Source organism: Eretmochelys imbricata, chromosome 1 (assembly GCF_965152235.1).
Source record: "Eretmochelys imbricata isolate rEreImb1 chromosome 1, rEreImb1.hap1, whole genome shotgun sequence".
NCBI lineage: Eukaryota > Metazoa > Chordata > Testudines > Cheloniidae > Eretmochelys > Eretmochelys imbricata.
Window position 1 is genome coordinate 235140969 of NC_135572.1, and position 21236 is coordinate 235162204.

At 41.8% G+C, this 21236-nt stretch overlaps 1 protein-coding gene across 13 annotated transcripts in view; it reads left to right on the top strand.

Moving 5' to 3' along the window:
- PHF21B (PHD finger protein 21B) overlaps nt 1–21236 on the top strand; it is a 205982-nt gene that overhangs the window by 38307 nt on the left and 146439 nt on the right. The window contains exon 1 of one of the 13 annotated variants that reach the window (XM_077825664.1): nt 8176–8287. The exons of the other annotated variants lie outside the window; for them this stretch is intronic. Within the exon in view, the coding sequence (XP_077681790.1) occupies nt 8231–8287 (57 nt within the window). The 5' untranslated portion in view covers nt 8176–8230. Of the gene's footprint in view, nt 1–8175; nt 8288–21236 lie in introns of those variants that run through there. 13 annotated transcript variants of the gene reach the window in all.

Here is a 21236-nt window from a genome sequence, read left to right on the forward strand (position 1 = left end):
TTTGAGCATAAGCTTTCGTGAGCTACAGCTCACTTCATCGGATGCATACTGTGGAAAGTGTAGAAGATCTTTTTATACACACAAAGTATGAAAAAATACCTCCCCCCACCCCACTCTCCTGCTGGTAATAGATTATCTAAAGTGATCACTCTCCTTACAATGTGTATGATAATCAAGGTGGGCCATTTCCAGCACAAAATCCAGGGTTTAACAAGAACGTCTGAGGGGGTGGGGGTAGGAAAAAACAAGGGGAAGTAGGTTACCTTGCATAATGACTTAGCCACTCCCAGTCTCTATTCAAGCCTAAGTTAATTGTATCCAATTTGCAAATGAATTCCAATTCAACAGTCTCTCGCTGGAGTCTGGTTTTGAAGTTTTTTTGTTGTAATATCGCAACTTTCATGTCTGTAATCGCGTGACCAGAGAGATTGAAGTGTTCTCCGACTGGTTTCTGAATGTTATAATTCTTGACATCTGATTTGTGTCCATTTATTCTTTCACGTAGAGACTGTCCAGTTTGACCAATGTTCATGGCAGAGGGGCATTGCTGGCACATGATGGCATATATCACATTGGTGGATGTGCAGGTGAACGAGCCTCTGATAGTGTGGCTGATGTGATTAGGCCCTATGATGGTGTCCCCTGAATAGATATGTGGGCACAGTTGGCATCGGGCTTTCTTGCAAGGATAGGTTCCTGGGTTAGTGGTTCTGTTGTGTGGTATGTGGTTGCTGGTGAGTATTTGCTTCAGGTTGGGGGGCTGTCTGTAGGCAAGGACTGGCCTGTCTCCCAAGATTTGTGAGCGTGTTGGGTAATCCTTCAGGATAGGTTGTAGATCCTTAATAATGCGTTGGAGGGTTTTTAGTTGGGAGCTGAAGGTGATGGCTAGTGGCGTTCTATTATTTTCTTTGTTAGACCTGTCCTGTAGCAGGTGACTTCTGGGAACTCTTCTGGCTTTAACAATCTGTTTCTTCACTTCCGCAGGTGGGTGTTGTAGTTGTAAGCATGCTTGATAGAGATCTTGTAGGTGTTTGTCTCTGTCTGAGGGGTTGGAGCAAATGCGGTTGTATTGCAGAGCTTGGCTGTAGACAATGGATCGTGTGGTGTGGTCAGGGTGAAAGCTGGAGGCATGTAGGTAGGAATAGCGGTCAGTAGGTTTCCGGGATAGGGTGGTGTTTATGTGACCATCGTTTATTAGCACTGTAGTGTCCAGGAAGTGGATCTCTTGTGTGGACTGGACCAGGCTGAGGTTGATGGTCGGATGGAAATTGTTGAAATCATAGTTGAATTCCTCAAGGGCTTCTTTTCCATGGGTCCAGATGATGAAGATGTCATCAATATAGCGCAAGTAGAGTAGGGGTGTTAGGGGACGAGAGCTGAGGAAGCGTTGTTCTAAGTCAGCCATAAAAATGTTGGCATACTGTGGGGCCATGTGGATACCCATAGCAGTGCCGCTGATTTGAAGGTATACATTGTCCCCAAATGTAAAATAGTTATGGGTAAGGACAAAGTCACAAAGTTCAGCCACCAGGTTAGCCGTGACATTATCGGGGATAGTGTTCTTGACGGCTTGTAGTCCATCTTTGTGTGCAATGTTGGTGTAGAGGGCTTCTACATCCATCGTGGCCAGGATGGTGTTATCAGGAAGATCACCGATGGATTGTAGTTTCCTCAGCAAGTCAGTGGTGTCTCGAAGGTAGCTGGGAGTGCTGGTAGCTTAGGGCCTGAGGAGGGAGTCTACATAGCCAGACAATCCTCCTGTCAGGGTGCCAATGCCTGAGATGATGGGGCGCCCAGGATTTCCAGGTTTATGGATCTTGGGTAGTAGATAGAATATCCCAGGTCAGGGTTCCAGGGGTGTGTCTGTGCGGATTTGATCTTGTGCTTTTTCAGGGAGCTTCTTGAGCAAATGCTGTAGTTTCTTTTGGTAACTTTCAGTGGGATCAGAGGGTAATGGCTTGTAGAAAGTGGTGTTGGAGAACTGCCGAGCAGCCTCTTGTTCATATTCCGACCTATTCATGATGACAACAGCACCTCCTTTGTCAGCCTTTTTGATTATGATGTCAGAGTTGTTTCTGAGGCTGTGGATGGCATTGTGTTCTGCACGGCTGAGGTTGTTGGGCAAGTGATGCTGCTTTTTCACAATTTCAGCCCGTGCACGTCGGTGGAAGCACTCTATGTAGAAGTCCAGTCTGCTGTCTCGACCTTCAGGAGGAATCCACCTAGAATCCTTCTTTTTGTAGTGTAGGTAGGGAGGTCTCTGTGGATTAGTATGTTGTTCAGAGGTGTGTTGGAAATATACCTTGAGTCGGAGACGTCAAAAATAGGATTCTAGGTCACCACAGAACTGTATCATGTTCGTGGGGGTGGAGGGGCAGAAGGAGAGGCCCCGAGATAGGACAGCTGCTTCTGCTGGGCTAAGAGTATAGTTGGATAGGTTAAGAATATTGCTGGGTGGGTTAAGGGAACCATTGCTGTGGCCCCTTGTGGCATGTAGTAGTTTAGAAAGTTTAGTGTCCTTTTTCTTTTGTAGAGAAGCAAAGCGTGTGTTGTAAATGGCTTGTCTAGTTTAAGTAAAGTCCAGCCATGAGAAAGTTTGTGTGGAAGGTTGGTTTTTTATGAGAGTATCCATTTTTGAGAGCTCATTCTTTATCTTTCCCTGTTTGCTGTAGAGGATGTTGATCAGGTGGTTCCTCAGTTTCTTTGAGAGCGTGTGGCACAAGCTGTCAGCATAGTCGGTGTGATATGTAGATTGTAATGGATTTTTTACCTTCAGTCCTTTTGGTATGATGTCCATCTGTTTGCATTTGGAAAGGAAGATGATGTCTGTCTGTATCTGTACAAGTTTTTTCATGCAGTTGGTAGATTTCCACTCCATACGGCTAAATGCAGTGCCTTGCATAATGGCAGGTTTCAGAGTAACAGCCGTGTTAGTCTGTATTCGCAAAAAGAAAAGGAGTACTTGTGGCACCTTAGAGACTAACCAATTTATTCAAGCATAAGGTTTCATGAGCTACAGCTCACTTCATCGGATGCATACTGTGGAAAGTGTAGAAGATCTTTTTATACACACAAAGCATGAAAAAATACCTCCCCCCACCCCACTCTCCTGCTGGTAATAGCTTATCTAAAGTGATCACTCTCCTTACAATGTGTATGATAATCAAGGTGGGCCATTTCCAGCACAAATCCAGGGTTTAACAAGAACGTCTGACCACACCACACGATCCATTGTCTACAGCCAAGCTCTGCAATACAACTGCATTTGCTCCAACCCCTCAGACAGAGACAAACACCTACAAGATCTCTATCAAGCATTCTTACAACTACAATACCCACCTGCGGAAGTGAAGAAACAGATTGATAGAGCCAGAAGAGTTCCCAAAAGTCACCTACTACAGGAGAGGTCTAACAAAGAAAATAATAGAACGCCACTAGCCGTCACCTTCAGCCCCCAACTAAAAACCCTCCAACGCATTATTAAGGATCTACAACCTATCCTGAAGGATGACCCAACACTCTCACAAATCTTGGGAGACAGGCCAGTCCTTGCCTACAGACAGCCCCCCAACCTGAAGCAAATACTCACCAGCAACCACATACCACACAACAGAACCACTAACCCAGGAACTATCCTTGCAACAAAGCCCGTTGCCAACTGTGCCCACATATCTATTCGGGGCACCATCACAGGGCCTAATAACATCAGCCACACTATCAGAGGCTCATTCACCTGCACATCCACCAATGTGATATATGCCATCATGTGCCAGCAATGCCCCTCTGCCATGAACATTGGTCAAACTGGACAGTCTCTATGTAAAAGAATAAATGGACACAAATCAGATGTCAAGAATTATAACATTCATAAACCAGTCGGAGAACACTTCAATCTCTCTGGTCACGCGATTACAGACATGAAAGTTGCGATATTACAACAAAAAAACTTCAAAACCAGACTCCAGCGAGAGACTGTTGAATTGGAATTCATTTGCAAATTGGATACAATCAACTTAGGCTTGAATGGAGACTGGGAGTGGCTAAGTCATTATGCAAGGTGACCTATTTCCCCTTTTTTTTTTCCAACCCCCCCACCCCGCCCCTCCTCAGACATTCTTGTTAAACCCTGGATTTGTGCTGGAAATGGCGCACCTTGATTATCATACGCATTGTAAGGAGAGTGATCACTTTAGATAATCTATTACCAGCAGGAGAGTGGGGTGGGGGGAGGTATTTTTTCATGCTTTGTGTGTATAAAAAGATCTTCTACACTTTCCATAGTATGCATCCAATGAAGTGAGCTGTAGCTCACGAAAGCTTATGCTCAAATAAATTGGTTAGTCTCTAAGGTGCCACAAGTACTCCTTTTCTATTCCAAAGAGAATCCCTTTTCATATTTGGTGTCCTTTGGATAAACAGTTGCTGTATCAAGCCCTGAATACATTTCCTGTAACACAACCGTATTCTCTAATTTCTAGGAGCTTTAGAATGAAGTGTTCTGGCTCCACCTCACAATGATAAACATTAAACTCTACCATTCTGTTCCTTAGAAATTAAATGATATGATTTTGGATGTCTTGCTTTGGGTGTATGAGCAATAATCCTATTATCAGTCACCCAGAATAAACTGAATTATGATCTCTATTTATATAGACCTATGTGCTGTCTGTGAGCTGTTTGAGGGCAGATAAACTGAAAGCATTTATTTATACATGCCAAGCATGTTTGGGGTTTCTCCTACACTTATATCTTACGTTATCATACATATATTTTACTTGTCATTTGACATCAGGGTTTATGTACTTTACAGAATACCTCCCTACATTGTGTAGACACAGTAAGTCATAGCAAAAAGGGATCATTCAATAGCTATGCAAATAGCTTGTATTTAAGGAATGTGCAACAAAAAACCGAGAGGTTGCATATCTGAAACTGCCCACAATAAATCTTTAGCTATTCATAGAACAACTAGCTGCATACGAAATGTCTGGTTGCTAATATCATATCAGTTTGCATGACCAGTCACATCATGCCTATCAGTTCTTTTAGAAATGTGTGCACATTTCCAGCCATGCAAAGTTATGCATATCAAATACTAATTAGGAAAAATAACTTATGCACCATATTCAGGTGAAGTAGTTTAGATCTACAACACCCTTCAAGCATTTCAGCAAGACAGTGAAGAACTATGTTTTTGATTATAGAATCTTCTGTCTGATGTATCACTTATCTAGGGAGACCAGATGTCCTGATTTTATAGGGACAGTCCCAATATTTGGGGCTTTGCCTTATATAGATGCCTATTACCTCCCTCCTGCGTCCCAATTTTTCACACTTGCTATCTGTTCACCCTACACTTATCCCTTTTAGCAGCTAAGATAACAGGATATTGAAGAAGCATCTGTCGTGTGACAAACCTAGGATCATCTGAATGACTTCTACCTTGTAGAATTCTACAGGTAAGTTGTCAGGCTGAAGTGTAGAAACAGGGTAACGTTATAGAGCATAGAAAAGGGTCAGGTAACCTGTGCCATTAAGAAATGTTAGGACAAAATTGTTTATGGAGTTAATTCTCTAAAGGCTTGATCCTGCCCTCAACTCTCCCTGACTTCAGTGGGAGCAGGGAGCTTTCAGCACTTAGCAGGAGTACTCAGTACATTGCAGGATTGAGCCCAAAGCTCACAGCTGAGCTCCAGCAGCAGTGTCAGCTCTGTTCTTGTACGGGGGGGGATTCACTGGTTGAGACAATTATATAGAAAATGAAATGAAATAAAATTGAGAAGAACAGAAGAAAGAGAAGGCGAGGAAGCAGGAAAAAGACTGGTTAACTGAAGGGCTGAGCAGAACTCTTCTGTGGGTGCTCACTCCTATAATATCTGCCTCTCACCACGCTCAACTGGGAGCTGCTTTTTTCCATGGATCTCAAAGCAGTTAATCACATTTTAATAAAGCCTTATATTCCCCACATGGAGCTACTGTGAGAGATTATATTGATCACCGTTTCGTAGATGGACAAACTAAGGCAGAGACAGTTTAAGCGACATGTCCAAGACTAGACAGGAAATTAGTGACAGAACTGGGAATAGAACTCGTGCAGTCCTGAGTTAGTTCTAGCTGCTAGACAACTCTGTACAATCTGTGCAATATCTATTTATAAAATCAACAGAAGAGACTCCATTGAAGTAATTATACTTACGCAGATCTAGTGCTGCAAAAGTAGTAACTAGAAATTGGGTAATATCCTTTTAAATAGTTTAGGAGCAGCTTTAATGGGCCTCTCTGTATTCCATTGCAGAAGCTAACAGATCCTAACAGAGCAACAGTGTGTATGTATAGCTAGGCCTTATGTCTGTCTGTTTTTGGCAGCGTACAGTTATAAGTTATGAAACTGGCTGTCCCAAGATGTATGCTGTAGATGGGGTGAACTATTTGATAATGATTTTAAGAAGTGGTTAGAATGACGTACTTGCTGGCATCATAAATTTGTAGCTATCAGTTCTGGCAAATGTTTCATTGAATGCTCCCAGATACATAGGCTTGGCAGAATTTGATTTTTATTTTTGTGAAATTTAGACAGATGAATCAATGTTTATTTTTAATCATTTCAATTGATTATCTATTTAAATTTTGTGAAAAATTATGGTTTTAAGAATTGTGGTTTTTTTTAATCAATTTAAAATTTTCAGTTGCAAGATATTATGGCAGTGGAATTGGACAATTATTTAATTGCAGTAGATGTGAAGATTCAAAAAAAGCTTTATAACCAATAAAATACAAATTGTCAACATCATGAAGTACATATCCTTAAATCAAACTCTAATAAGTTCTCAAGCAGAATTTTTTTTACTTTGCCTATCTCTAAATGTCAATTATTATTGATGGGAATAGTTTTTTATTGGTCTCTGTGTGTATGGTGAAATCTGTTTACATTTACTTATTTTAAAAAAGTAATACATCCAAGCCTATAAATAAAATATGTATTTTATTCAGATTTAAGAAAATGATTTTATGTTAATAAAGAAGAATTACAAAATTGGAGATGGACTCGCACAGCAACCCAGTGTCCTAACTACTGAAAATTATGTGTGGGTTTTTCATAATTTAGATTCACACATTGATCCAAATTTTATATTAGGGGCCTGTTATAATTGGCTGGATCAAACCCCCTAATCTAAGCATATGAGAATGCTAGTGATAATGATGGAGTTTTAAAATCAAAACCAAACTGCATAATTAGGTCCTTTTCTCCCTTATTAGGCCATGTAAGAGCACCCAGTTTAAATACCCTTCCATCGCAGGCAGTGTTTTCAAAAATCAGGACCTGAATCTGAATTTTGTACCTTGGATCTGTCTTTATACAAATCTGAAGTTTAATGGGTCACTGTTAACTTGAATTCTCTGAAACCGACTCATTTAAAAAATAAAAAATATCTAAAAGAACTCTCTTTAAAAATATATCCTGATTTATTACAAATTTAAGGATTTACAAATAAGGGTTCTTTTGCTGCTTCCTTGCTGATGTTTATAAGTGTCTTTTCAGCAGGGGAGAGGAGTGAGCAGAGCAACACCAGACTGGTAGTGCATGAGATGGAAAGTGCAACTGACCATCAACAAAACACTGAAACTGACTTGACACAAATTGCATTCAAATGCACAAATGAAGCAAACCTAAAAAATTAGGAAATGGTTTTCTTTTACTGATTTGCTTCAGTTTTAGTAAGCTGACGTATTCCTGGTAGCTTGAGTAGTTAAAATAATTTGACAGAAATATTAGTTTTGAAGTTCACAATGTTCCATCAGTGTCCCTAACTACAGTGTTACAGTTCTTACAATATTTTATACAGCTGATCAACTACAGTAAATGTATTTTTAAAAATCACTGGGTAATTATTGACTAAATAACAACTGTCTTATTAGCTCTAATCCTGACTAATGTGTATATTAAAACATATTTATTGATGTTCAGTGTAGAATACCTGGTTTGTTAAATTTCAGTTACTGTCACATTCAGGGAATTCTGATTTAAAGTGTTATGCCAGTAGGAGTGGAATGATGCCTGTTATTTAAAAATTTCTTTCAGTTTCTTCCCCTTCCAATTTCTGATGTGACTTGACACCCATCTTGCTTTGTCAGGCCACATTGGGCGATAGTGAGTCGGGTGAAGACACACAACCTGATGGAACCGGATGCAATATGATGCCTGTGTCCAGCTGTATCAAAAACCGGAGAGATGCCTACACACAGTCTATATCTATCTGTCTGTATGCAAAAAGAGAATTTAGAAATGGTAAAGCTAACTGTTGGCTGCATAATTTGTTGCAGTGCATGGATGAGGAACACAGCCCAAGTAGCTTTTTTCCAATGCCAGTATCATTTGGTTCGGATAATATAGCCGAAGTCACTGTAGATGATGCAATTACATCTTACCGCCGAACACTCACAGATGCATGCACAAAAGACTTGAATATATTAAACATGCATGTAATATGCAACTGTGCATAGTATTTGTACCTTGCACCAGAGAACTTTCTTGCTGAGATCTTGTTAGTTTGGGGCTGGGAACTTTTAAAAGCCCCTCTCCATCTCTAGCACAGCAAATCTGCTGGCTCAGTTTTGACAAAGCACAGCGTGGTAACACAAGGCATTGTTGGCTTCAGTTTCCTCCTATGCTTCTTAAACTTTCATCTCAAAGCTTCCTGTCCTCACTTATGCTGCTTCCCAGTTATCAAGGAAATGTACAAGGTATTGTACATTTCCTTGATAACTGGATAACTTGATAACATGATAACAAATGTATTAGGCCTTTCAGAATTTGATTCGTGCCATTGTTTATGAATCATTCAGTTTGTTTGGTAGGAGCGAAAATGATCTGAATAGCAATTTGCAAAATCTGATTTACGATTTAACTTCACTTAAAAAAAAATAATTAGCACCAATGCTGAGGGCTCTCAACTTTGCATAGATTTTTTTCCAAGCAATGAACTTAGTCCCAGTGAAAAGCAAGAGATTAACAGCACAGCAAAACCACAATGTAAAATTCTGCCATATGAGGCTAATTTTCTTTTTAGCTGGCTTTTGGTGCAGTATGTAATCTCTCTACTTTCTTATGTAAGTTTCCTGCTTTTACTGTGCATACATTTCCTTCTGGTGAGTGAGACCCTCAAAATGTGTCATAGCACCCTGCTATTCATGCAGCAGGTGTTGCGCAGGCAATCACAGTCTGTGATTTCTCTGTGGATATATCTTTCTGTAATCCTACTATGAACTAATTCACAGAGCAGTCTGCTTTCTTAGTTCCGAAAGAAATTGAAACCACAAAACCCATCTCACTTGTGACCATAGCCTAGTTAATGACCAGGGTCAAATTCACCCCTGGTGTAAGCAATCAGCTTTTCCTCAGATAAATTTGACCCAAAGTCTCTAGAGCATTAGTGCTAGGACAGTGATACAAAATCACTAGTCTTGTGCATGTATAAGATAGCTTTGTGCTGTTTTTATGAAATGTAGCGGTTAGCCAGTAGTTACAGGGGCACTCTGGCCCAGATCCTCAGAGATACTGAAATCAGTGAGCCTATATATTTATTTTCCTAAGTATTTATGTAGTCTCCTTTGCTTTAATATCTGAGCACTTTGCAAGCATCAGTGAATTTATTTTCACCATGAGGTATGGAAGTATTGTCTCCATTCTACAGATTCAGGAACTCTCACTCTGTAGCCAGCGATCCATTTGTTAGATCCTTTTTTCAAAACCTATCTCCTGGCCTACTGTACCTGTGTCTGCAAAAATCTAGGCAATGTATGGAACCTCAGCCCCTCCAGGAAGTCTTTTATGGACCTATTCTGGATTGAGGCCCATAGTTTGAAAACTGTAACACTACCCAATTTCAAGTATCCACCTGGGAGGTGGAGCACCAGCAATTTGTCAGGCCTTTGACCTGGTTTCTACCCAGATTATTGACATTTAGGCTACAGCAAGCCCCTTTTGTATCTCTGTGTACCAACCCTTCTCAACTTTGAACAGCACTTGTTTGTTAAGCCCCACTTTCCATTTGATCCGCTTACAAGTTGGCATCTGCAGAGAAACCCTCTGATCTTGGCCTTCGTTTGGTCAGACATTTGTTATGCACTGCAACAAGAAGCTGCCTGCGTAGTGCACATCAAGCAATGTGCCAGTCTTTATCCTTGTCAGCGTTATGCAAATCCACAGTACTGATGTTAATGCTAGTTTGGTTTTTATAGCTTGGTGACAGCAACAGCCCTCAATATTAAACACAAATATACGTACACAGTTACAGCAGTGATTACTGTAGATGTTCAGCTAGTCATAATATTTGCACTTGGGGTGATAAGGAGCTTTGAATGATAATAGCACTATAGTAGGAGCTTGTTAAAGTGACAGGAGCCCTTGTGTCATTATTGAGTTGTGCATTCCTGCTTGCACTCCTACTGTTTTCTCATAAACTATCCCTCTCCGTTTGTGTACGTAACATTCTGAAAGAGAAGCCAGTCTTGCTCAGCCAGTCTTGCTCAGCCTTGAGGCTAATAAATGTGGTGGTCTAAATTTCCTGTAGAGCTTGACACACTTTAAGGTAGCAGCGATGCTTTGGTGTAGAAAAGAGGAAAGTTTTAATTTCATGAATCCTTTTTTATTTAGGTCCTGTTTTATTAAAATAAATCGGTCCCTATACAGCAGGGGTCGGGAACCTTTCAGAAGTGGTGTGCCAAGTCTTCATTTATTCACTTTAATTTAAGGTTTCACGTGCCAGTAATGCTTTTTAACATTTTTAGAAGGTCTCTCTCTATAAGTCTATATATTATATAACTAAACTATTGTCATATGTAAACAAGGTTTTCAAAATGTTTAAGAAGCTTCATTTAAAATTAAATTAAAATGCTGATCTTACGCCGCCAGCCCGCTCAGCCCGCTGCCAGCCTGGGGTTCCATTCACCTAGGCCGGCAGCGGACTGAGCGGGGCCTGTGGCCAGGACCCGGGATGGCAAGGGGCTGGCAGCCAGAACCCCAGACTGGCAGGGGGCTGAGCGAGGCCAGTGGCTGGGACCCCAGACCAGCAGTGGGCTGAGCGGCTCAGCCCGCTGCCACTCAGCCCACTGCCAGTTTGGGGTTCTGTCTTCCAGCTCCTGCCAGCCAGGGTCGCGGCTGCCGACCCCGCTCAGCCCGCTGCCGGTCTGGGGTCCCGGCCCTGCCCACATACAGTGGGTACCTACCTTCTCCCTGGTTCTAGCCATTCTCTTCCTTTCTCTCTGCACTGAGCTGAGGGTGGGAGTGCACTGAGCACAGGGCTGGGGGTGAAGGAGCAGGCTGGGGGTTGGGGTGTAGGGTCTGGCTTGGAGCTAGAATGAGGGAGGGGACTCAGGGTTGGGACAGGAGGTTTGGGTGTGGAGTTCTTACCTGGGAAGCTCCCATTTGGTGTGAGGGGTGCAGGTGGGAATGAGGGGTGGGGGTGCAGGAGCTCCCGTTTGGTGCTCAGGGTGGGGGTGGGAATGTGGGTGGTGCAAGAGTCAGGGCATAGGGTGTGGGGGGGCTGGGGGTGTGTGAAGAGGGTGCAGGAGTCAGGGCAGAGGGCTGGGGGCATGTGTGGGGGGTGCTGGAGTCAGGGCTGGGGTCGTAGGGGGGTGCAGGGGTCAGGGCAGGAGGCTGGAGGTGTGTGAGGGGGGTGCAGAGGTCAGTGCTGGAGGCAGGGGTGTGTGGGGGGTGCAGGGGCAGAGGGCTGGGTGTGTGTGAGGGGGGTGCAGGGGTCAGGGCAGAGGGCTGGGGGTGTGGGCTAGGGTCCTGGGTTGCTCCCAGCCCCCTGCCCAGAGCGGCTCACAGCAGGGGGCTGGAGGGGATTTGCCCTGATTCCACCCCCGTCCCCACCTCTTCTCTGCCTCCTCCCCAGCGAGAGCTCCCTTCTCCCCCTCCCAGGCAAGGGCCATCAGCTGATGGGCGACAGGAAGGGAGAGGAGGAGGAGGAGGGGCAGAACCCAGCACTCTGGGGGAAGAGGCGGGGGAGGGGGACCTTGCCTGCCCTGCAGCAGCAGCCGGCAGGACCAAGCTTCTTCACCTTGCCCCCGGGGCGGGGGGGGAAGAGCGGGCCGGGGCAGGCAGGATTTTTAATGGCATGCTGCTGCCTGCTGGGGTCCCGTTGGGCAGTGGGCTGAGTGGGGAAGGCAGCCGGGACCCGGCAGGCAGCAGCGTGCCATTTAAAAATCGGCTTGCATGCTGTCTCTGGCACACATGCCATAGTTTGCCGACCCCTGCTATACAGGATAATCAGGTTCTAACAGATACAGTTTTTATATAGCTTGTATTTGCTAATAGAAGTGAAGCTGCTGTGCTGCAGCCAGCTTCTTTGAGCAGTGCCAGCTGTAAAAGGAGCAGTAAGAGCCGGCTCAGTGATACTAGGGCACAGCATGCTTTGTCCTTCTGTTCTTGTTTGAATTCTAAGAGGACAGTCACGCCAGTGGAATAGCAAAAGCATCAGCCCCAATCCCTATCTTTTCCTCCAAGTGCACCCAACTCTGAAAATACAATTTGTGTGATCATACTAGATTCTGTAAAGAGAGTCCCTAGAGAGCAACACCACAGTGAAAGTAAAATTGGTCAGTGAAAGACTGGGCACTTTTTTGTACTGTCAAATGAGTGGAGAAGAGCCACCTCAATTTGTTATCAAGATCTGCTGGATGAACAGATGCCATTGGATGTCCTTCAAAAACAGCCCCCGCCCCCCTTCCCCTCACTTGCATTCGCTGAAGCTCTTTTTTGTAGTCTGGACTTCCAGGACATTTTAATTCTTTCTACTGAAGTTTTATAGACACCCATTTGCACGTTTGCATAAGTGCTTCCCTTATCAATCCCCTTTTTTGCAGGGTTTCATATTTTGACTCTAAAAACTTGGTCCAGCGTGCACTTAGCAAGTGGTTCATAATATAGTCTAATTGCTTTTGTATTTTGGAGAGCATGGCAAAGACACCTATTTCTGTGTCTTATTTTAAGTGCTTTGCTGCCGTGTTCAGCTGCTGCCTCTTCATGCTGGAGCTCTTTGAAGCATTTTCCTCAGTGGAGTATTGGGCACTTCAGTGAGGAACAACTGCAAGGAGATGCTGGTCAAGATCTCCAAAAGTGATTTGGGGTTCCTCCATTTTTGGGTGCCCAACTTGAGATGCCTCTAAGGGGCCTGATTTTCAGAGGGTGGGTGCTTAGCACTTTCTGAAAATCAGGCTCCTTTAAGGTGTGTCAAGCTGGCACCCAGAAACAAAATCACCCCAAATCACCCTGATAAGTCACTGAGCTCTGTGAGATTTGCTGCTCTAGCTGCTACTTTAGGCAGCACTCAGGTGCTTACACTTGCAAGCGTGTTTACTGGGCTCATACAGTAAGAAATAGCAGGAGAAGTTTTTAAACGTGCCTGGAGATGTATTTACATGACAACACCAGAGATAAATCTGTAAAAACTGTTAAGGTCTGCTGGGTATATGCCATTTGTTTAAGCAGAAATGCAAATACATCTTCTCCTGTCATATTGGAGATCTAATGGATAAATAGTACACATTTGGAATTATCTCGAATTAGAATTCCCTTTAGGAAAGCTAACCAGCCAGCTTTCATTTCCTGTGAGCTTTCCCTACATGTTACAAAAACCCATAACGACATTCAGGCTGTTTGCCAGGTATCGCACCACCACTTTACCCTATAGTGCAAGTGGTCTCTCTCTCTTGGTATTAAATACTCCTGGGATGGGTGCTTTAAAACTAACTGAATTATGATGGATGGATAGACAGATATACAGAACAAAGACTGCTGGAAAAAGTCTTGTCCAACCTCTTCTGCCATATTTGGCTCTATAGTGGCTTTGTAAATAGCAGAAGCAAAGCTCCGCAGTTAATGCCATCTTTGACTAGGAGTTTGTGTAAAAGAAAAAGAGTGGAAGAATCATCATACCATCTTGTTATGACCTGCAGCCTGATCTGCTTGGGAGGTTAGCTATTGATTTAAATGAGAGAAGGATCAGACCTGTTATGCTTTTTATTAATGATATTGGCAGTGGTATGAGTGGAGAATGGCTGGCAATTAGGCTTGGACCAATTATTGATTTATTGTGATTTTCTGTATTGATATTTATTTTCAAGCAGCTAATACTGATAATCCTTCACAGTGCAGAATGGGGCCTCTTTGACCTGTCTTTCTTTTATAGCACTCCAGATGAAACCACTTCTCGTGATCTAACACTGTCCTATCAGTGGTGTGGGATAGATTTTTAGTTTAAAAATGCCTGCTGGCTCCCCTGTGTCTTTCAAATCTTTGTTCATTGGCTAATGCATGAGAATTGCTCCTCCCCCCTTCTGAAATGACTTCTGATTTAAATTTCTGAAGGAGAGAGGAGAGAAATCCTCAACTCTCAGATGGAGAGCCATGATTAATAGTGGTTATTTGTCAGCAGATAACCAATTAAAAGAAAAAATATTTTTCACCTAGCCTTACAATCAATGTAGTATAAAGCCACAGATATAATAACTTGAAACAAATGAAAATATCCATGATTTGGTTCAAAATCTATAAACATTTAGTTTACAGAAATCTGCAATAACTCCTTCAAAAACTGCACAGTCTATTGGATGATTCAGATAATCACCATCAGTCCTCCTGAGTGGACAGTAAACTAACATTAAACAGCTGCAAAGCTACTATATTTCAAAGTCCAGTAGAGCTGACCACTCGCTTATCTGTTCATGAGATTATATGAAAATAGATTCAGGAGTAAAGGAAAGGTATGTTTCAAAAGTAACAGCAACACAACAGTCTCCTTTCAGTTGTAGTGACGTGGCTCATAAAGGAGAGTTGCAGATGGCTGCTTAAGACCCTAAGAACACTCTTTGTGTTTTGGGTCTTTTGAGGTCACTAGACCTGTATCTGCACTTGAACATCAAAACCGTCTGTAGCAGCGGCATTGAGATCACGTGAAATCTCGAGTGCATTCCAGAGGCTGAGAAGCTTCACTCGCCCTTGTGTTTGTTGCGTTCAGAAAGAAATATTTGTGTGTGTGGGGGGGGGGGGGTAAGCAAAAATAACTCAGTGCCTAGGACTCCTTCCTTTCCTTCTTCAGCAAGGGCATTTTGCTGAAGCATTGCCAAGCCTTGCATTTCTGCCTAATGGAACTTTCTTTGAACCCAAGAAGATAAAGCACTTCCAGTGCTTCCAGTGAATAACAAGAGAGACAAAAAGAGGCTTTCTTTTCCCCTTGGTCAACTTCACTAGATCTTAAGGTTTTGTTTTTCCATCATTTCTGTTTTGATTAGCATGAAGCATCTCGTTCCACAGTGGATATATATATATTTTTTTTTTTTTTGGAAGAACAAAGACCCCCTTTGACCTGGATTTGGATGCATCTGTGACAGCCTACTTCACTGGATGCCAGCTGAGCATAGTGCATTTAATTGATGAAATAATAATGATGAACCGTGCCTGAACTTGCTCTGACGACCACTTGAAGCAGAAGCTGTAGTAAATCAGGTCGGCATTGCACCCTGGCAGTAGTTGTCCTTCCCTGTTCTTGGTGCATTGAGGCGTTGCATAAGTGTTGAGCTTTGCGTCCCAAACATGTCCCCACAGGGCTCACTTCATTCTCATTTCAAAACTCATCTCCCCTTCCTTTAATTTAAAAGTTGGCCAAAAGAATCCTTTACTCACTTTTGTTTTTATGTGACCCTCCTAACCGCCAGTTGCATTAGGCTGATTAAAACCTGGAGCTTTCTCTTTCTAACTATCTTAATGTAAAGAAAAGCCTGGGTAGAACTGCAAAACAGACTCAGTGACAAGGTAATATAACTGTCTGTGTAATAGTTCTTTAGTGTGATTACTGCAGTTGCAACTTGCAGGTTCTCTCTAACAGCCTAATAGTTCTGCATAACAACCTACAAAATGGGACTTTCACTGATGACCAAGGACCTAATCCTCGAATTTTACTCCAATTATGTAAGTGAGTAAGCTTTGCAAATAGGGCCCCAGTTTTTGGTCTCAGTTCTTAAAAGATCATTAGAACATACTGTTGGTTGGTTTGGTTTTTTTGCTTTGTTTTGGCCATGCCTAATTGCCAAGCCCTTTTGCGCTAACATTTTGAAGAAGAGGTTTGGAACACAAATACTCCCTCTATAAAGTCTCCCTATGTGTGCTTTGCCACGGAAATTGGTCCATTGTTTTCAGGACCGAGGGTGAGTGCAGACAGAATAAGTACAGGATGTACAAGAAGAAAAGACTTCCCCCAGCCAGCCTTTCTATGGTCTTTGTCAGGATTCAGGCTGTTTGTCCACTTTTTCTTTCTTTTTCTTTTTTTTTTCTGGTGCGGTGGGGTGCCAAAATATATCAATTAATTACAGCGAAGTGTTTTCAAAGAGTTATTTGATTTGCAAAGAGCAATATTTATGCTCAGATGTTGTCTTTTCATGCACAATATAGTGGAAGGGTATTTTAAACACCGTTGTGACTGTGTGTGTGTGTGTGTGGAATTCAAACCTCTTTTATTCAGTTAATTAGCATTTGGGATTAAGAAAGAAAAATAGATTTTTTTTTTCTTTTCTACAAGAAACTCAGTAAAGTAATAGGCATTAGGTGAGGCCAGTTTTTTTTCAATATCTACTCAGAAATGTTCACTCTACAGGAAATTACATTTCTCCCCAAACTGGTTGGCACTGGACTGCCTGAGGCATGCAGTTCTGAATTCCTTGCCACTCAGACCTCCCAATGAGCATGCAAGTTGCGGGAGTTCTGGGAATAGGGAAGACAGGCTTAGTGCCTGGGTGTGTATTCACCCAATACTTGCTGAGGGGAGAGGATTCAGAATCATTCAGACACCTGTTTGCAACACTGACCCGCTGTAGAAAGATTCCCTTTGGCAGAATCTGTCCGGGTGGGGGTGGGAGTGCCAGTTTCCCCACTCTCAGGATCTGTTCCATTGGGCAGTATGAGACGCACATGCCCCCCCCCCCCATACTTCCCTCCCGTAAGAAAATGTTCTGCTCCCTGATGAAAGGGGAACACTGTGCGCATGCTCTCAGAGGAAGTGTTGCAAGCAAGACATGAAAAGTAATTCTTCCTCTCTGCTCCACGCTGATATAGCCTGAACTGGAGCATTGTGCCCCGTTCTGGGCGCCACATTTCAGGAAAGATGTAGACAAATTGGAGAAAGCCCAGAGAAGAGGAACAAAAACGATTAAAGGTCTAGAAAACATGACCTATGAGGGAAGATGGAAAAAATTGGGTTTGTTTAGTCTGAGAAGAGAAGACATGATAAAAGTTTTCAAGTACATAAAAGGTTGTTACAAGGAAGAGGGAGATAAATGGTTCTCTTTAACCGCTGATGATAGGACAAGAAGCAATGGGCTTAAAATACAGCAAGGGCAGTTTATTGTTGGACGTTAGGAAAAATAGAGTGGTTAAGCACTGGAATAAATTGCCTAGGGAGGTTGTAGAATCTCCCTCATTGGGGATTTTTAAGAGCAGGTTAGACAAACACCTGTCAGGGATTGTCTAGATCAGTGGCTTTCAACCTTTCCAGACTACTGAATCCCTTTCAGGAGTCTGATTTGTCTTGCATACCCCCAAGGTTCACCTCACTTAAAAACTACTTGCTTACAGAATCAGACATAAAAATTCAGAAGTGTCACAGCATGCTGTTACAGAAAAATTGCTTACTTTCTCATTTTTATCATATAATTATAAAATAAATCAATTGGAATATAAATATTGTACTTACATTACAGAATATAATATAGAGAGCAATATAAACAAGTCATTGTTTATATGAAATTTTAGTTTGTACAGACTTCACTAGTGCTTTTTATGTAGCCTGTTGTAAAACTAGGCAAATATCTAGATGAATTGATGTACCCGCTGGAAGACCTCCTGTGTACCTCCAAGGGTACACGTACCTCTGGTTGAGAACCACTGGTCTAGATAATAATTAGTCCTGCCATGAGTGCAGGGGACTGGACTAGATGACCTCTCAAGGTCCCTTCTAGTCCTATGATTCTGTGAAGATAGCCTGGTGTGAATGGCAGTTCTGTAGTGGGTATGTTTGACCTTCATTTCTTACCAAGACATACACCTTACCCACTTGAGGCCCATGGCTTTAGAACCTCCATTCAAGAATGTTACAAAAGCCCCTGGGAAGTGCTGTCTAATGCTTAGAGTGCAGGAATGGGACTTGTGACTCCAGGCTACCATTGCCAGCCTTGTGGCTCGCTCACTCTTGACCCAATCTAGCTCCCATTGAAGACTATGGGAATCTTTCTTTCCATTGGCTTCAAGTGACAGCTAAACTGTGCCTGTATAACCTTGGGTAAGCCACTCAGTTTATTGATCTCTGAAACAAGCATAATTATATCTCCCTCACAGGAAGTTGAGAGCACTAATTAATTAATATTTGTGAAGAGATTTGAGATCCAAACTTGAAGGTGCTCTAGAAGTGCACAATATTATGGGTCCTTTTCTGCTTTTGTTGGCACTCAAAGCTTGGATGCTTTTCTCTTAAATATTTTGGTCAAGCTGCAAAGGCAGTTACATTGGCAACTTTGGAGTTGCTTTCTTGGCTGTGTCATGGTAAGGCTGTTGGTAAATTGGCTATGTTGCTGTGGCAACCCATAATCTGCTTTGAATAATTTTCCATTTTCTCTTGGATTTTGAATATCTTTTTCCAGTTGATTTGTCAGGCTCCAACACAAATACTTTGTGAGATCTCTGTTAGCATTGGAAAACTATGCTTAAGAAACACATGGAGAATTACGCTTAATAAACACATACCAATAAAATCTCAGGAAACCTAACAAATAGAACAAGACCCTGTTCATTACTGCACTTGTGTGACTCATGGATTGCTGCACACGGTGACACACTTGGCTACAAGACATCTTCAGAACTTAACCTATTGTGCTTCAGATATGGATGGAGAGAGTGATTCTGCTGTCACTTGCATTGATGTTAGTTAGGAGTAACTCCACTGACGTGAATGGAGTAACACCCATATAAAACAGGTGTATGTGAAAAGATAATCAGTTCAGCACTCTTAGAATTCCTTTTCTAGTTTTGGTTTGTGTAAGTCTTCATCTGAAATGGCCTGTAGCAACACATTTTGGTAAAGATCCGGACCCATATTTTTTTCAAAGGACATGAATGTTCAGAATCAGGGTTTTGGCTTTTTACTCCGGTCTAGTCTCAATGTTATTTAAATGTGAACTGAAATGATTTTAACTGTCAGGTTTAGAACATTTGAGCCTGTGTGTTCCCTAGGACCACTGAGGACATCACTAGCAACTAAAGCAAAATGGGGAGCTTGATTTCCTAACACTGCTTTACAGGCCCATTCCAAAGCTCAATAAAGTCAATGGGAAATTTTTCCATTGACTTCAGTGGGTTTTGGATCAGGCCCTTGAACTCAGGTGGGTTTTCACTCAGATCATGGTATGTGAATGAGGAAGTGCATTATTTTCAAAGAGTTTGTTTTAGACTGTATTGTTTGTTTGTAATTTGTCTTGGCCTGATCCTGATCCTGCACTCCCAGTGATTTCTGGAGGAGCTACTGCTGTGTATAGACTAAGGCTATGTCTGTACTGCCCCACAGTTCAGACTACAGGGGTTTGAAATAGCAGTGTGCACCAAAGAGCTGCACTGTAACTATCCTGTATGGACACTATCAGCATGGACTAAAATTTTCCTAGTTCACATTAATGTAGTCAAACCTAAGAACCTTTTAGTTCGTGCCTGTAACGTCCACATGCAGCAGTTACAGTGCAGTGTACACAAGCTCTCAGACCTCGATCCTACAAACCGTTATACATCTGCTTAACTTTAAGAACCTGAGAAATCCCATCAAAGTAACTGGGCTACTCACTTGAGTGAAGTTAAATGCTTCCATAAGGCTTTGCAGGACTGGGGCCTTAACTAGTATATAGTATACTTAGTCATAATATGTAGTCTGTTACTGAGTTTTGGATCTTTAACATTTTTTAAAAATTATGTTTGTGGGATAAGGATTTTTATTCACAGTAGTATATGTTTGCATTTATTAATTTATTTTGATTTCTTTTAAAATTCCTTAAGAAAGTGTATGTAACATCAAAAATCACACAAGATTCTAACAGTTCCTTACCTAAATTAGTAATCACATATTTCAGATTTTTAAAAATTAAAATTGTATAAAAACATGGGGCACAATAAAATATGGATGATTGACTTCACGTACATAGAGCATGGATGTGCAACAGATTGATGATTTGGGAATCAGGTAATGTTGGATATTGAAATAGTTCTTAAAGTAAGGTTGATGCACTATATGCCCTTTAAAGAATAAAATAACTTCTCATGTTTATATTTGTTTTTAAAGAGACTCTATCAAGTAGTTTTGATCTTTCTCCCCTACCCCCCAATATCTTTAAAAGTCTTCTAAACTTTTATACAAATCAAACAGTTTTGCTGAATTTATTGTTTTATCTTTAATGAAAGATATTTTTTAAAGATCTGGAGTCTAAATATTCCCCATAAGGGCTGAAGCACAACAGTACTGAAACACACAGCATTGTGCTAGTGTATGACGGTCTATAAATAGAAAGGTGAAACTGACCTGTCCAAGTGTTCACTGACTGAGCTGAGTAAAATATAAATAGTAAGCAAATAACATCAGTGGTCAATATTATTGATGTTACGAAGTCATCTATTGAACTCAGTCAAAATCAGGGCCCCATTGTACTAGGCACTGTATAAACCTATATGAGACAGACCCTATGTCCAAGGAGCTTAAAATTTAAATGCATTTTATTTTAAAAATTCTTTCGTTCTTAATATTCTAAGAGTGGGCAGTGTGGTCTGGTGTATAGATTGCCGGCCTGGGGCTCAGGAGACATGGGTTCTTTTCACCATTATTCCACTGGCCTGTTGATCACCATGGGCAAGTCATTTCACCTCCCCAGGCCTGTTTCCCCATATGTAAAATGGGGATAATGATATTTACTTCCCTGGGTAAAACGCTTTGAGGTTTACTGATGAAAATCTCTAGATAAGAACTAAGTATTATTATTATTTATTATTAATTAATGCAAATAAATACTTATTTTAACCTATTATTTTTAGGTGAACACAAACCCTTTTAAAATGCTACGGTCATTTTGTTCAGTCCAGATCACCCCATATATCATTTTTGTCCCATTATATTTTTATTCCATTATGGGCTAGATCCTGCCTCTCGTGTCAA